The sequence below is a fragment of the Anolis carolinensis genome, chromosome 3 (genome assembly GCF_035594765.1).
Source record: "Anolis carolinensis isolate JA03-04 chromosome 3, rAnoCar3.1.pri, whole genome shotgun sequence".
NCBI classification, from domain to species: domain Eukaryota; kingdom Metazoa; phylum Chordata; class Lepidosauria; order Squamata; family Dactyloidae; genus Anolis; species Anolis carolinensis.
This window is the reverse complement of record NC_085843.1, coordinates 29551780-29567412: the sequence shown is the minus strand read 5'-3', so window position 1 is coordinate 29567412 and position 15633 is coordinate 29551780. Positions and strand designations below refer to the sequence as shown.

General features: G+C 36.1%; 1 protein-coding gene across 2 annotated transcripts in view; it reads left to right on the top strand.

The window, feature by feature from the left end:
• mipep (mitochondrial intermediate peptidase) overlaps nt 1-15633 on the top strand; it is a 57212-nt gene that overhangs the window by 22174 nt on the left and 19405 nt on the right. For both annotated transcript variants that reach the window (XM_003219272.4, XM_016992653.2), the window contains exons 12-16: nt 107-184; nt 1984-2188; nt 4440-4549; nt 10384-10458; nt 15216-15335. In XM_003219272.4, the coding sequence (XP_003219320.1) occupies nt 107-184; nt 1984-2188; nt 4440-4549; nt 10384-10458; nt 15216-15335 (588 nt within the window). The remainder of the gene's footprint in view (nt 1-106; nt 185-1983; nt 2189-4439; nt 4550-10383; nt 10459-15215; nt 15336-15633) is intronic.

The following is a 15633-nucleotide window of genomic DNA, read 5'->3' as shown; positions in this document are numbered from 1 at the left end:
ATGAATACAAAAGTTTGCATAAAGGTGTCACATTTGCAGTGTTTTCAGAAACAAATTAATATCAATGTCTTATCTTTCTCTTAGAACTTTTACATTTTCTTTTCAGGCAGTTGTCCATGAACAAGAAGGTTTATTGGGGTATATTTACTGTGATTTCTTTCAAAGGCCAGATAAGCCTCACCAGGTAAGTATTCCTTCAGATATAGATTTAAACCAGTTTTTAGTTTCAGTTAGAACAAATCAGTTGAAGCAATGGGATCTATGTAAGTGTTCATTGACTAAGTTCCCATTTCAGTGGATGGGATTAACAATTTTGAATGGAAAATAATGTTGTTGGTAACTGTAGTGTTGATGGAATTAGTGTTTCCACATCTCCTTAGAGTAACTGTGAGAAGAAAAATACCTTGCTTTAAGAATTTGTAAAATTGTGAGTTTTATGCTGGATTTCAGAGAAAGAAAGTGCACAAAACATGGTGTATATTTAAAAATATGAATGCTATAAAGTACAGTTTAAAAACTATGGAAAAACACATAAAAAGAACATGGTAAAATGTGTAAAATCATGCACATTAAGACAAATGTGTCAAAACTGTACAAATTGCTGTGCAGGAGGAAAAATACAAAGGAAGGGTGGAAAAGAAAGAAGAACACAATGAAACTAAAGAGATTTTTACATCCCTACTACAGTTGGGTTTGAAAATTTCTCCATAATAGTTACTTTTGAGAAGTTATTGATGCATGTAAATGTCTCCAGGGATACTTCATTTAAGCATATTCTCTAAATACTACCAAAATTAAACAAAATCCTGAAATTATTTTAATAGAACAGAATGATAAAATATTAAACATTATAGGCTAAGTAATTAGGTTTAGATACCACAGTAACGGCGCTCCATGCAGTCATGCCGACCACATGACCTTAGAGGTGTCTATGGACAATGCCGGCTCTTCGGCTTAGAAATGGAGATGAGCACCAACCTCAAGAGTCGGAAACGACTGGACTTAACGTCAGGGGAAACCTTTACCTTTACCTTTTACCACAGTGATGAAAACCACTAAACATCAGAATAGTTTCTTCTTGTTCCTCTTGCTGTTTCTGCTACTTACAAAGTACTCAAAAAGTGCTTTCCGTGACATATGAAGCATCCAGAATGCCAGCAAAATTAGTTCCCAAATTGCACCATACAAAGCTAAATGCTAATTGTTGTAGAAAGAACTTGATAAAATATCTAGCTTAGCCATAATATATATAAAACAATGCAATAAATTGTTTTGTTGGGAAGCCTGATTCCTGTTTATTTTGCAATCTAAAATGAGGTACTTTGTTTAATTCTATTATAAGCATCTACTGAGTAGACCCTTTCTCTGTGTAAATGTAAATGAGCCTGGGTCTTAGGCTGGTTCTACACTGACCACATAATTGAATTCAGTGCAGTTCAAGCTGTATTATATAGTCAGTCTTAGTCTTGAATCCCGACAATCATTAAATCTCAGGGAATGCCTCCCTTCTATACCCTCTACACCTGTCTCTCAGTGGCCTCTCAAGTCAGGGCTTATTGGGAAGAGGTGCAAGGAGCAGATGAGAGTGTGTGACATTTTCCGAATTTTAAAATAAGGCATATAATTGCATGGCATTTTACTTTTTCCTCTCTTTCCCTTTTAAAATGAATACAAAGGTTAGGATGGTATTTGAAATTGAAATGTAGAAATATGCTCTGAAGAAATACAATAAAAATCATTTTGGCACAGCAATCTTAAAAAATAGAGTAACAAACTTGCAAACAGATTGCCAAACACCAAGTTAAACTAAAGGCCTCATTTCATACATTCAAATATAGGAAATGCCTGGTACAGTGTAAAAGCTCAGTTTCAGATAATTATGTAATTGTAAACAAATTCTGGCAATGAAACTGTGTTAGATTCATACCGATATGATAAAGCTTTGGATTTTTCCCCTGACTTCATTTCTCTTTACAAAAACAGGATTGTCACTTTACTATCCGTGGAGGCAGACTAAAAGAAAATGGAGAGTACCAAATACCTGTTGTTGTTCTTATGCTAAGTTTGCCTCATTCCACCAGCAGTTCGCCAACATTGCTAACTCCTGGAATGATGGAGAATCTTTTCCATGAAATGGGTCATGCTATGCATTCAATGCTGGGAAGGACTCGATACCAACATGTGACTGGTAAGCAATCAGTGTACTGGTAAAAGGCCTGAAAGGTATGTCATTCTTTCTGAAGTAAGTATTTTATCGTTGGTAAACAGCTAATCTGGTTATCTTGCAATGTCAGAAGTCAATCTTATTTCTTACTAGGCTTTAAAGCAAATTGCATAGCATTTCAAATTATGTTCACTATTACTATCATAGCAGTAATACAGTGGGTCCTCACATCCACTGAGGTATTCCAAGCCTTCCCATTGATCCCAAAATCTCTGGATGCTCAAGTACCATTACACTATGTAACACAATTTTTGTTCCTGGGTTATAAATGTAATTTCCTAATTGGTTCTATCATAAAAACTTGGGAAAAGTTTATTAAACTGCAAAAACTTTGTTTTTACGGGACATCCTACGTCACATTTTACTATAGTTTTTCAATTAATATCTCATATGGTCTCAACCAATTCAACGTAATTTGTAGCAGCCACAAAAACAAAGTATCTGGAATATAACAACTACTTTCAAAGTAAGTACTGCACAGTTTTCCAGGAAATAACACTTTCAAACCAGAAACAGACTTTTTTCTTCAAATTCTGTTTCATAGTGTTTATTAAAATTACATGTCTTTAATAAAATACCAAATTACTCAATTTAATGCTGGAGAGAGCCTGAGGATCAGTGACATGGTGGAAGGCTGCAGCACACTGAGCATGGTGCTCAGTGTGCTGCAAAATCAATACTGCTTTTTGGAATTTTCTAACATTTTCAAGCTGTGGTTGGTTGAATTTATGGATGCAGAACCTGTGGATGCAGAGGGCTGATAATGTAATTCTTATTAATATTATTTATATACTATAATCTTTCCATAAACTTTGCTAATGTACTGCTTAAATAGAAGTAATAACATGTGGAAGCAATGAAATGTTAGAGCCATAATTTAGAAGACCAACTTGAGGAATTAAATTCTTATTTTAAAAAAACCAAAGAGAATATTTAGCCTTTTTAGCCACTATTTGGAAACCATGCAAGTCTTCTCTTGTGTACCATAACAAACATTGGTTAGTTGATGTGTTCTTTTAAAAGGTGCTTTATATTGGGCAGGTTTATAATGAGACAAGCAGCTTCCAAGAAGTTTTTGAAAATTTAAGGTAAAAGCAAACACACTGAATTGACCCCAGAACTCAATTACTAGATATTTTGTTATTTCAGTGGTATGATTATATCACTATATATATAGCATGCTGCTGCTGCCTAGCTGCTGCATTGCACTCCAAATCCATAATTTTGGCTCCAAAACCTGCCCTTGATTTCTACATGAGGTCAACTTAGACATTAGTGTATACAGTACAGTTAAGTATTTGCTGCTTAAAGATTTCCCCTGACGTTAAGTCCAGTCGTGTCCGACTCTGGGGGTTGGTGCTCATGTCCATTTCTAAGCCGAAGAGCCGGCATTGTCCATAGACACCTCCAAGGTCATGTGGCCAGCATGACTGCATGGAGCGCCGTTATCTTCCCACCGGAGCGGTACCTATCGATCTACTCACATTTGCAAGTTTTCGAACTGCTAGGTTGGCAGAAGCTGGAGCTAACAGCGGGCGCTCATTCCGCTCCCCGGATTCGAGCCTGCGACCTTTCAATCTGCAAGTTTAGCAGCTCAGCGCTTTAACACACTGCGCCATTGGGGGCTCTTATTTGCTGCTTAGGAAATGAATTATTTGGAAACGTTTGAAGTAAGGGGGAAGACTTGATTTGAGAAAAAGTTAATAGTGAGAAATGTTTATCACCATCATCTCTTGAAATACTAAGAAAACATCTCAAACAATAAAGAAAAGCAAATATGACAGATGTGGGTGATAAAAATTGTAACCGGGATTAAATTCTCAAGCATAGTTTGATACTTTTATTGTAACTGGGTGTAGAAGTTAAGGCAATTAAGGATTTGGTATTTCATGTGGGGCCAGATTGGCTGTAGCTTGGTTTACGTTAATAAATATTTACGTAAATAAATCCATGGCTTTATAAGGCACCTCACCCAGTTGTTTAAATATTGTGTTTTACTTTGTGATTTTCAGTATAGCAAGCAGGATTATGATTTAGCTTCTCTGTCAATAAGTACAATAACCATATAGAAATAAAATATTTACTTAATAAACGATTTATCAAAGTTCATCAAAAGTGCAAATAGAAAGCTAAGAGAAGCTTTGAGAAAGAGAGAAAAATTCATGTAAACATTATGTGTACCTGCATGTTCATGCTCCTGCATTTTTGTCTACAGGGACAAGATGTTCCACTGACTTTGCTGAAGTTCCCTCTATTCTGATGGAGTACTTTGCAAATGACTATCGAGTAGTAAACCAATTTGCAAGGCACTATAAGACGGGTCAGGTAGGTATAACTAAAATCCAATCTGTTCTGAAAAATGATTCAATACATTTATCTAAAGTTACTTGAAGAAACTTTTTTTTACCATGAACCTCACACTTCTTGTCTCCCTTTAGACCATTAATCACTACATAAAGAAAAACTAAGCAGTTGTGGGTGTTTTGAAAATAACTTAAAAATACTTTTAGAAGAGAACTCATATCTCCTAAGGGAGGGAAATTGTGTGGAGAGGATGAATCTACTCCAAATAAGAATACAGTACTCTGTTATCATTGAAACAAAAAAGGCCATAACTTCATTGGTTACAGCTGTAAATGGCATTGGCCTCCATATATGAGTCTGAGTCCAGGCTTTGATCAGTCTTCCTATTAATCAGTTGAGCCAATATACCAGCCCATTGCCAGAATACATGGAATGACAAGGAAAATATAACACCTCAATTGAAGTCTTCCCCTGATACCATAGAGTGCTTGTACAAGCACCTGTCTCCTGAGATGGTCCTGACATGCTTCCATCATTACCCTGCCACTGTCTGATGGCACAGGTGCTACACACGCAGATACCAGAACCAATGCCAACACCCCTCCCCCAAAGTTGTAACTATCAAGTATAACTAATGAACTGAACTGATGCAAGGAATACACAAAGAAAACAGGGTTAATGGGTAGCCTGGTGGGCTGGAGGACACTGGCTTGTTCAGCTGTTAGCCTGATAATATATAGCCAAGGGTCAGACCTGAATGAAAACCTCAGTATTTCAGGTCATCCCTTCTAACCAATAAATTCAAACCAACAGTTTGTCTCTCACTTCCCATCCCTTCCCAAGCAAACAGCAATGTAGAAACTGCTGGGAAGGGGATCCCCATCCTATAGCACGAGGCAACCAAGCCATGCCCCATGCCCCAACCATCCTGCAATGGCTGTACTTGGTAAACTATATGGACAAATTATTGGCAGCAATGCAAGTTAGAATTAGAATAGAAAATTGAAGCAATTCTATTGGTATACCATCTCTTACTGGTTACAGTAGAGTCTCGCTTATCCATCATAAATGGGCTGGCAGAACGTAGGATAAGGGGAAATGTTGGATAATAAGGAGGGATTAAGGAAAAGCCTATTAAATGTCAAATTATGTTATGATTTTACAAATTATGCACCAAAACATGTTTTACAATAAATCAACAGAAAAAGCAATTAAATACACAGTAACGTTATGTAGTATTTAGCACCAAAACATCAAATGTATTGAAAACATTGACTACAAAAACATTGACTACTAAAAAATTTACTACAAATAAAGATAGAATTGCATAAAATGAACTTACAGTAACAACATTGTCGGAAGTTAAATCCATAAACAGTTCAGTCCTGTGAAGATTTTTAAAAATCTGTGATCCTTGCCTGCTTAGAGAAACAGCTGTGGATCCAGGCAGGAAGCAGACTTCGTTGGATAATACAGAACATTGGATAAGCGAGATTGTACTGTATTCTCCCAAGTGTTCTGATTACAGCTTCCACTTCACTTTCTTAATCTGGGAACTCATCTTTATGTGTTGCTCTTTCAGCTCTTGTATATGGTTATCCCATTATATATCCCATATATTTCTGCCATCTTTTTATTTCTACTTGGTCATGTAATTTGTTTCCTTGTTATTTGTAGAGCATCCCACCTCTTGGTTTACATTTCCCTTTGATTTCTCAGTTCTTGTTGCAGAAACCTCTTGTTTTTTCCTTTTTTGGTGTCAAATTCTGTTTCTCGGTATTGATTATATAGTAGCTTTCCTTGTTCCTGAACACAAGCGCCCACTGTTATTGAACAGTGCCATTAAGGGTTCTGATTCTTTTTCTGTCCCCTTTTACTTCTTACCTGTCCTTAATTGCTTACTGTAACTTGTCACAAACTGGATACTTGAATCATTTTATGTACTCTTTTCCACATGTCTTATGGTTGATGGAATTGATGTCCACTCTAGTACTTTGTCTAAGAAAAACATTTTTCTCTATCAACACATTCCCTTGTTTTGCCCATTGCTTGACAACAATAAACTTTCTATATGCTCCAGTGAACTGCAAACCTGGATTTCTAGTTCATTGATGATTTGTGGGATTGTGGTTTACCAAAATACCAATTAGCAGAGTTGTATTTTTTTAAAACAGGGTACTGTTTGACACTTCAGAGGTTGCATTTCCTCTTAGTGTGATTTAATAGAGTCAAAATATAAAACAGTGTACAAAATTAAATTTATTCTAAAGATGCAACTGTATGAAAAATGAGAACCCCATTAAAATAAACTGATTTGCCGCTGCCAGGTTTTTAAGTGTTTGTGTTTGTAATGCAGAACTGGAGAAGGTATGTCTGCTGGAGCAGGGAATTAAAATGAACTTAAGGAGAATTTCCTGTAGATGTTCAGCAACCATGGTAGGGTCGTAGATATAAAAAAAGAAATTTACCTCATAAGATGATGTTTACTGGCTCAGACCAATGATCCATCAGCCAACTCTTTATTTTTAATAGTTGCAGCCAGATGCCTGGGAGAACATCACAAACAAAATCCCCTTCCCCTTTGACTTCTTCCCAGCATATTCATAAAGTATTTCTTTATTGTTTAAAGTCACAAAAATAAAAGCATTCCTTAAAAACTCCTTTCACCTGATGGTAAAGAATGCTGACATTCTAAATGATGGTGTTAAAGATAATTCAGTTTTGAAACCATTTCCCCCCCAATAGACAGCATTCTTTCAGTACAGATTAAATAAGCATTTGTATTTCTTTTCAACTTGATTCCCCAAAGGCAAATGTAAAACTGTTTTTAAGGTTCATATGATACAATATAGTCTTGATTGTCTGTTAGAGGCTCAGTAGGATAGAGGCGCTGCTGTACAAAGAAAGCCTTGTCTCATTTAATGTCTCATGTGCTCACAACACAATTCAGGCAGCATTTCATTTAGGGTTTGGCCAGTCAAATATACCAGCTTCAGCTTGAAGGCAAACTGAAATCAATTACAGCTGTATCAAGATGGATGATATCACAGTCTCTAAAGTACACGTCAGACAGTAATTTGACTGCTATATTTTGAAAAAGTTACAGCTTACATTTATCCTCTATTAGAACATAGTAATTTATTGGTACATGTAATATTTATTTATGTATATTGTTTTAAAACTGCAAATTTGTATTGGTTCCAATAATCACAAAGTACTGTACTCGTATAGAGTCGAGCCTCCGCATTTGCAATTTAACTTTTATAAGTATTGATTCTTCATAATTTTGATTAATATTATCTCTCAAGGAACTTTGAGGTCCTCCAGTGTGACTGTGGTCAACTTCTGCCAGAGGTTAATCATAAGTTTGTGATGAAAGACCTGGAGAATATTTTTCTTTTTCTTTTTTTTAAATAGTTTTTATTGAATTTAAAATTTTTCATACAATAATTACTTTTATCACATAGCAGATATTTAATGTATCTTACAATACTTGCATCATTCTTTTATATCTACTGTTGATTTATATCTACTACATTGTTAACATTTGTCCATCTATATTTCTTCATCACTATGTATCCCCCCTCCCACCCCGAGCCACTTCTTATGTATTATCTAACCAAAATCTCATTTCTTCCTGAGGCGGTAGCCCTCCATCCGTTTTTTGGAGTCCTTTCTCAATAAATTTCCCCCATACATCCTCAAAATCATTTTTTTCCATATCCCTTTTAATTTGCATGTTAGCTTATCATTTATTGCCAATTTCCATATTTCCTTATACCATTCTTCAATCTGAACATCTATTACTTTTTTCCAGAGAATATTTTTCTGGAAAACTCTAGGTGGTCCAACACAACTCCAAGGTCCACTTCCAGTAGTTCATGGAAGGCAATTAATACTAAGTTATAACATGTTGACCCCGCTAATTGTGAAGAAGAAGGTGACATCAAATCTGTGACTTTATCCATCTTGTCACAAGTTTTGCAAGATTAACTATTTGACTTCGTAAATTTTAAGCTATAGAACATGGCAAAATGAATGAGTGCTCTTTGAGCCTCTTGGATGCCCTAAATTATCTTTCCCCTTGCCACCTGTACTATTATGGGCTATAGCTGTGAAGATGAGAGGAATAAAGGATTAACTTGCAAAGTAATAATTACCAGCTTGAGAGAGTATGTTATGTTTTCAACCTGTGCATTTCTTTCATTAGAAGAGGTAAAAAGAGGAAAGCTTTGGGTTCACCTGTCTTGCTTTTATCTCTGTTTGTGCCAATTAGGACTGTGTGTGGTCTGTCGTTGATGCTGGTCTTTTCATGTTTGCCTGGATATTATTTCAAATTTGTGAGGAAGTCTGTTCTTCTGGTTAGATTTCTTTTTCTAATCAGAGGGCCCATATCTGGGGGCTGAGTCCCAAAATAGCAATTTTACTACAGTGTAGTATAAACGAGGAGGGGGTTCTATGGAAAATTATAACGTTGCGCACAGAGAACATTCCTAAATTTTCAAAACTATATTGCTATTTTCTGAATTGGAAAATTACAGATCTTGCTTGGCCTAACTAGTATGTAAAGGACTCTTTCAATTTTCGTATCTGTTTTCACTTCCAGCATCTCTTCAGTAAGTCAGTAACATTTTACTCAGCTTTCAGTAATAATATTTATAAAACTGCTTTTATTCTATTAACATCAGAATTGTTTTTCTACATGCCATAAATGGCAGAACCTGAACATGTTGGTGTGTGGTCGTATTTTGTCAGTTTTGGTAAAATAATTTTTAAACCCTTTGACCGTAAAACTTCAGGCTTGATCGAATAGTTCTTTGTAAATGCCAGACATCTGTGTTCCATTTTATGAGCTAAAGAAGCTTTTTAGAACCTTTCATCACTCCAACGCTCAGAGCAGACCTGTACATTATACAAAACACAGGGCTGCTGCTGGAAATAGGAGTTCACTTAGGGAGGTTCCCACCCGGCCATAAGTAAACCTTTCCTTGTGTCTTAAATGCCATGATGTCAGAGGGAAGCTTAGGATAACCTCAGGATATGTGCACAAAAAGGAGAAAAGTAGATGTAGAAAAACTGTTTCCTGAGGGTTGCTTCTAGCTGTGGTTTTCAGAGCTGTTCTCTCTCTATATATCTCTCTCTCTCAAATGAATTAAAGAGATATCTCTCCTGTGATACTTAATATTCCTCTTGTAATAAGGCAGCATTTGTATATGTTAGCTGCTTTTGATTTCCATCTAGAGAGAAAAGTGGGACAATAATAATAATATCTCCCCACAACGACTTTGTTGTATGCTCCCTTGAGCATGGACTATAGGGAAGTCTGCATTTGTGCCAGAAACTCGTGTTTATTTCCACTCAGTAGGTGTTTTCCCATTGAAATCAAAAGCCTTTTCGATTTGCAATACCCTGTATCATTAGAAAATTCAGGTGCACAGAAAGAAGGAATTCCTTTTGAAATGTACAGCATAGGAAAGAGTGATCCATTGAGGACTTTTTCTCATTGAAATTTCATTGTATTGGGTATCATTTTTTTCTTCCTATACCACTATCCAGTCCTTTTAAGCAGAATCAAAGAGTTCTCCTTCCAAGGAAAAAGTGATTTTGTGATTCATGTTATTTGCTTACCTTGGCCTGGGAAAACAGCTGATTGTATTTTCATGTGTACCAACCTTTTCTTTTTCTAGAGGTAGGATAATAAAACAGAGCATAATTGAGAGTCTTCTCGAAAAGCTGTTCAGATGATGGGAAAAATGAGAGTCTTGAATGAGGATCTCCCATATGATTATATTATGTTTTTCAGTCACATATAAAAATGTTTTAAATATATGATTTTGCCTTCTTTTTTATTCAAGCCACTGCCCAAAAACATGGTGTCAAGACTCTGTGAATCTAAAAAAATTTGTGCTGCTGCTGATATGCAATTACAGGTATGTTGATTGGATCCATATAAGTGTAACCTTATTAAAAAGTGGCAACAATGTTTACATTAACATGATATAATGTTAAAGATTATTTCATTGAAATAGATATAATTTTATGAATGAATTTAATTTCAGGATTTTAAAACATAAAGTTCTAAAATTATTTTTCCTTGAAAGTCTATCCTTTTAAAGATCCATTGTCTTTGGATATATGTTTACTTAAAATTGCTAATCTAATCCATCTCAGCTCTTTGGACTGTTATGCAGTCTGGAAGAGAGAGAGAGAAATGCAAATAAATGCTGATATTACCTTAACACATGAGAGCAAAAAACTCAATATTGTTTTAGAGGAATGTCTCCAGTGGCTGGAAAAAATTAAAAAGAGATTTAGGCTGGATCTAGATCAGTGTTTCTCAATGTTTGAACTTCAACTCCCAGAATTCTTGAACATCGACTTTTTGACTGGAGCATCTGGGAGATGTCCCAAATATCTGAAGGACAAAAGTTTTGAGAACCACTAATCTAGGTGCTTTGTGGGACTTGGGTCAGGGATGTGGCAATAGATGTGCAGCCTTATCACATTCAAAAGAAGTCCTTGTTAATTATGAGCAGTGTTGCAGTCTGAGGCAGTGGAGCCCTTAATCGTCTTGGAAACCACCAGCCTGGAACATAAACATCCAGAGCGAGACCAAGCAGGCCCAGTTTACTTTCTGGCAATGAACCTGAAAGGTTTGCCTAGTTGCCATGTTTTTTTTTTCAGAAACGAATCATGCAAACAGGAGCAACATAATCTCTCGGAAATGTTTATATCTTAGATTTAAATGCACAGATGAGTGCCTAAACCATCACAAATCTATAAGAAATAAATACGTTTTGCCAAAATTACAAACTGAACTTATGCATGGATTTTTTAAAAGAAATTCAAATCTATTTTATTTTAAATTAGAGTTGATTCCATTTTAGACAGCTATACAAATGGAATATAGCCTTAACCATAATAAGCACACACCTACCACACAATTAAAAAAAAAAATCAAAGGAGAGTTCTGTTCATCTGGAACAACTAATAAGACTTTCATTATATGTTCTCTTCTGATACAAAAACACATTTGGTTTCTGTTTACGCCCCTCAAATGATTAAAATAGCTTTTAAACTATTGACCTTTTTTGAGAAGTTATCAGTGGTGCTCTGTAAATAATTAAGTGTTACTGGCTCAGTGGATAAGGAAGTCAATTGGCAGTCCCTTTTCAGTTGTTTCTCTTTAATAAAGAAAGCTTTTTTTACGGAAAGCCTAAAATACATTGCCAAAGGGAGAATTGAATGTTAGCTGTGGTCTTAAATGCATCTGTTTGTTCACCCTTAGTTCATGCTTTAAGTCATTTTAATCCTTGTCTGATGAAGCTGGTCTCTAAGAGCAGAAGTTATTGGAAGCAGAATTGCCCAGATAAACTGCACTGAGGTTGATCACAAGATAAGCCTTTGTCTCCCCGACTGTTTTTTAAAATGGACTTGCCTTGAGTGCCATATAAAAATGCATACCGTATTCTTTATTTAGACTAGGAAACTTTTTAAACAAAAAGCAGCAAGTAAGTGCTAGCTCAGAGAAAAGGGTTTTATATCGCCTCCCAAATGTCTCCACCTTTGGAGATGCTCCAAGTTAAGAGCAACTCTATTTTTGCCCTTGCTATGTGAACAATCAAAGCTCAGATCAACTAAGGATGCTCTCAGTCAATCAATCACAATGTTCCTGCGAGGGAGAATACTGCCCTGCCTAAAACTTGTTTCAGATTTGCTGCTTTTAAAACATGCCATTGTGAAAGATACAGATGCCATCTGCGTCATGACATCAAGAACCATAATGGCAGAGTCACTTTCCTTCTCCTGGCAGTGATAGCAGTGTCTTCATCTCCTTGCAAATTGCAGGGTGACTCAGTGTTATGCCTAGGTCATCCACTTCATCCCGCAAAGAACAAGGGCAGTTTGAAACATAATTGTGGTAAAATGCCTATCTCTTCCAAACCACGGCAGGATATCAAGGCTTAGATAATTATACCTTTAAATTCTTAGCTCTTTCCCCTTTAGTTGACTCCAAAGCCACAGTTGGACTGGAAATACATATGTGGAATTCTGAATGGAAGATATTTAGCTCTTCCTTTTCCCATCAAAAGAATCATTTCTAGACTGAATTGCTTTGAGGAAGAGGGGATTTTTAAACCCTTTTTCATGCTAGAAACAACCTCAACAAACTTTTGGATTTTTTTAAATATGCAAGGCCTTTTTTTATATGGGCAAGCCACTCTAAGATATGACCCTCCCTCTTTTTGGTATCTCAAATAATGTAACTTTTGCTCTATTAAAACCTGGAATAAAATTGCTCTAGGGTAAAACTACTGGTGTGTCTTTAACAGTTGTGGAGTTTCATAGTAATTTAGATTTTTTTCCAAGACTCAGCAGGCCTTCTGTTTTTGTTTTTTTTTTCAGTATCCAAGTCATATGGAATACCATCTTTCTCATATTTCCTGTGTCAGAAATATTATCTTGCTTTTCTTAACATGATGAAAGCATTTTATTTTATAGCCTTCCAGACATGAGGACCAGAAAGTCGTGGGTGGCTTGTCCTACCCAAGGTCATGCTGTAATGTTCTTTGCCAAGTTCCACAGAGCAAAGGCAGATAATTGGTGGTTCTTAGAGCCAAGAAACGACCTTCTTAAAATGTGTGAATATCTGCGTACAATCCAGTCAACGTTAAGCATTTTCAAATTATGCTGATTTCATTGGAGAGAGAGAAACTCTTGGGAATCAAGAATATGCGATGCTCAGTTTGTCTCTTTAGAGAAAGCACTGCATTTTGGGGGTGTTGTGTGGTTTCCGGACTGTATGGATGTCTTCTAGCAGCATTTTCTCCTGACATTTTACTACAGCTGTGGCTGGCATCTTCAGGTGAAACATCTAGATAAAATGCTGCTAGAATACAACCATACAGCCTGCTAGAATACAACCATACCCCTGTGATTTTGTCTGTGAAAGCCTTAAACAATACACTGAAATTTTTTAAAAGATATAAAACTTGTAACATTTGGAAAATTTGGAGGGGAAAGCCAAATCCTCCAGACTTTGTGTTTTAGTGATAGCATTCTAAGATCATCATCATCATCATCAACATCATCATCATCTTTATTTATAACCCGCGCCATCTCCCCTAGGGGCCTCAGGGTGGTTTCCATTCAAAAGTGGCAAAAATTCAATGACATAATAATGAAACAAACCAAATCGTGACAGTATATAAAACAACTTCAGTAAAAACTTATAATAACTAGCCAAGAAAGTAAAAATAATTAATTAAATAAAGCATAATAAATCTAATCATATTTATTCCATATTTATTTATTTATTTATTTACAGTATTTATATTCCGCCCTTCTCACCCCGAAGGGGACTCAGGGCGGATTACAATGAACACATATATGGCAAACATTCAATGCCAATAGACAAACAACATTCAGTTTTAGACAGACACAGAGGCAATTTTTTTAACATCTTTCCAGCTTCACGATTTCCGGCCACAGGGGGAGCTGTTGCTTCACCGTCCATTGATGGCTGTTCTTCCTCTTCTTTTCCTCGTGAGCAGTTTTATGGTGTTGTAGATTAGTTAAATTAGCCTCCCGCATAAAGCGTCCCTAAATTTTCCCTACTTGACAGATGCAACTGTCTTTCGGGGCTGCTAGGTCAACAGCAAGCCGGGGCTATATTTTTTTTTTTTTTTTTATGGTCGGAGGCTTAACCCGACCCGGGCTTCGAACTCATGACCAGTAGTGATTTATAGCAGCTGGTTACTAGCCAGCTGCGCCACAGCTAAATGCACAACTAAAATGCACAAAAATTATAAAATAATTTATAACAGCCTGCAGGACCAGGGTGGGTTGTCATCTTCCAGGTGAAGTTTTATCTTAAGGTGTGCTAGAGTTGCTTGAAAGGGACCTGCTAAATTGGTTTGGCTTGGTTGGGGGGGGGGGGAGAGGTGTTCCTGGCCTAAATCCAGTATAACATTAATAGAGGAAAAGTGTGCACTAGCAGACCTTACTTCAGTTGCAGAAGCAGTAGCACATTTGCCCTTGTGATCCCTGGGGATCTGTATGCTGCTATTTGAAGATTAATCTCCTTGCATATAATCTAGATTGAACCAGGTCACCTTGAGTCCAACATAATTAGCACCAGCACTAGAATGGTACCAAGCTGTTTACAGTAGTTCTTGAAAGACCTCTAAAAGCACTTGGAGGATCTAAGAAAAAGATTCTCCATCTCTGCTTGACTTGTTCCTATTAAGACCAAGTGTGCACATACCTGCATAGTATTGTATATGAATATAAGAAATGAAGGTCTTAATTCTGATAATGTATAGCATCTACACAGCCAAGGATCTGAACAGTTGTGAGGAGGTAGAAGGATACTTTTATAACACAAATTTATATACACAGCTGATGTAACATGGAATCCTTTAGGATCAGAATGAAAGACCTATGAAAATACCAGGCTCATTTTGACAGACTATGATCCATATTTATATACAATGAGAATACTGTATTTGTCAACAAAATCATTCCATATGATGTTTTGCATTTATTTATTTATTTATTTATTTAAAAAGAAAGGAAACGTTTTCTTTAATCTTTTTTAAATAATACTACATGTCTGGATTGGTTAACCACACAGTGAATAGCAAGCCTGAGCTTCAGTCAAGTATAACATATATTATCTGTCTAGGTCTTTTATGCTGTTCTGGACCAAATATACCATGGGAAACATCCTCTAGAGAAATCAACCACAGACATTTTAAAGGAAACGCAAGAGAAATTTTATGGATTGCCATATGTTCCTAATACTGTGAGTACCAGTTAATGCAAATTCTTGTTTTAAAAGAAAATGAAAAGCAACCAGTGTCTTTTTAGATTAAAATACAGAATAAAGTCATCTTCCTTCACTCAAAACTAAAACCCTCAGAAAAGTATTCCATATTGCTTTTGTAGTAAAATCTATTTGTTTAAATTTCCATATACTGCATGAGCAGAATAGAAGTGGGCTTTTCTCGTTTTATGTTTTCATTCTGTGGTTTTGCTTTAGAAACAAGGGTGAAGCTAATCACAAACAAGTTAAAGCCTTGTAAAATGGTTCAGGGCAGAGA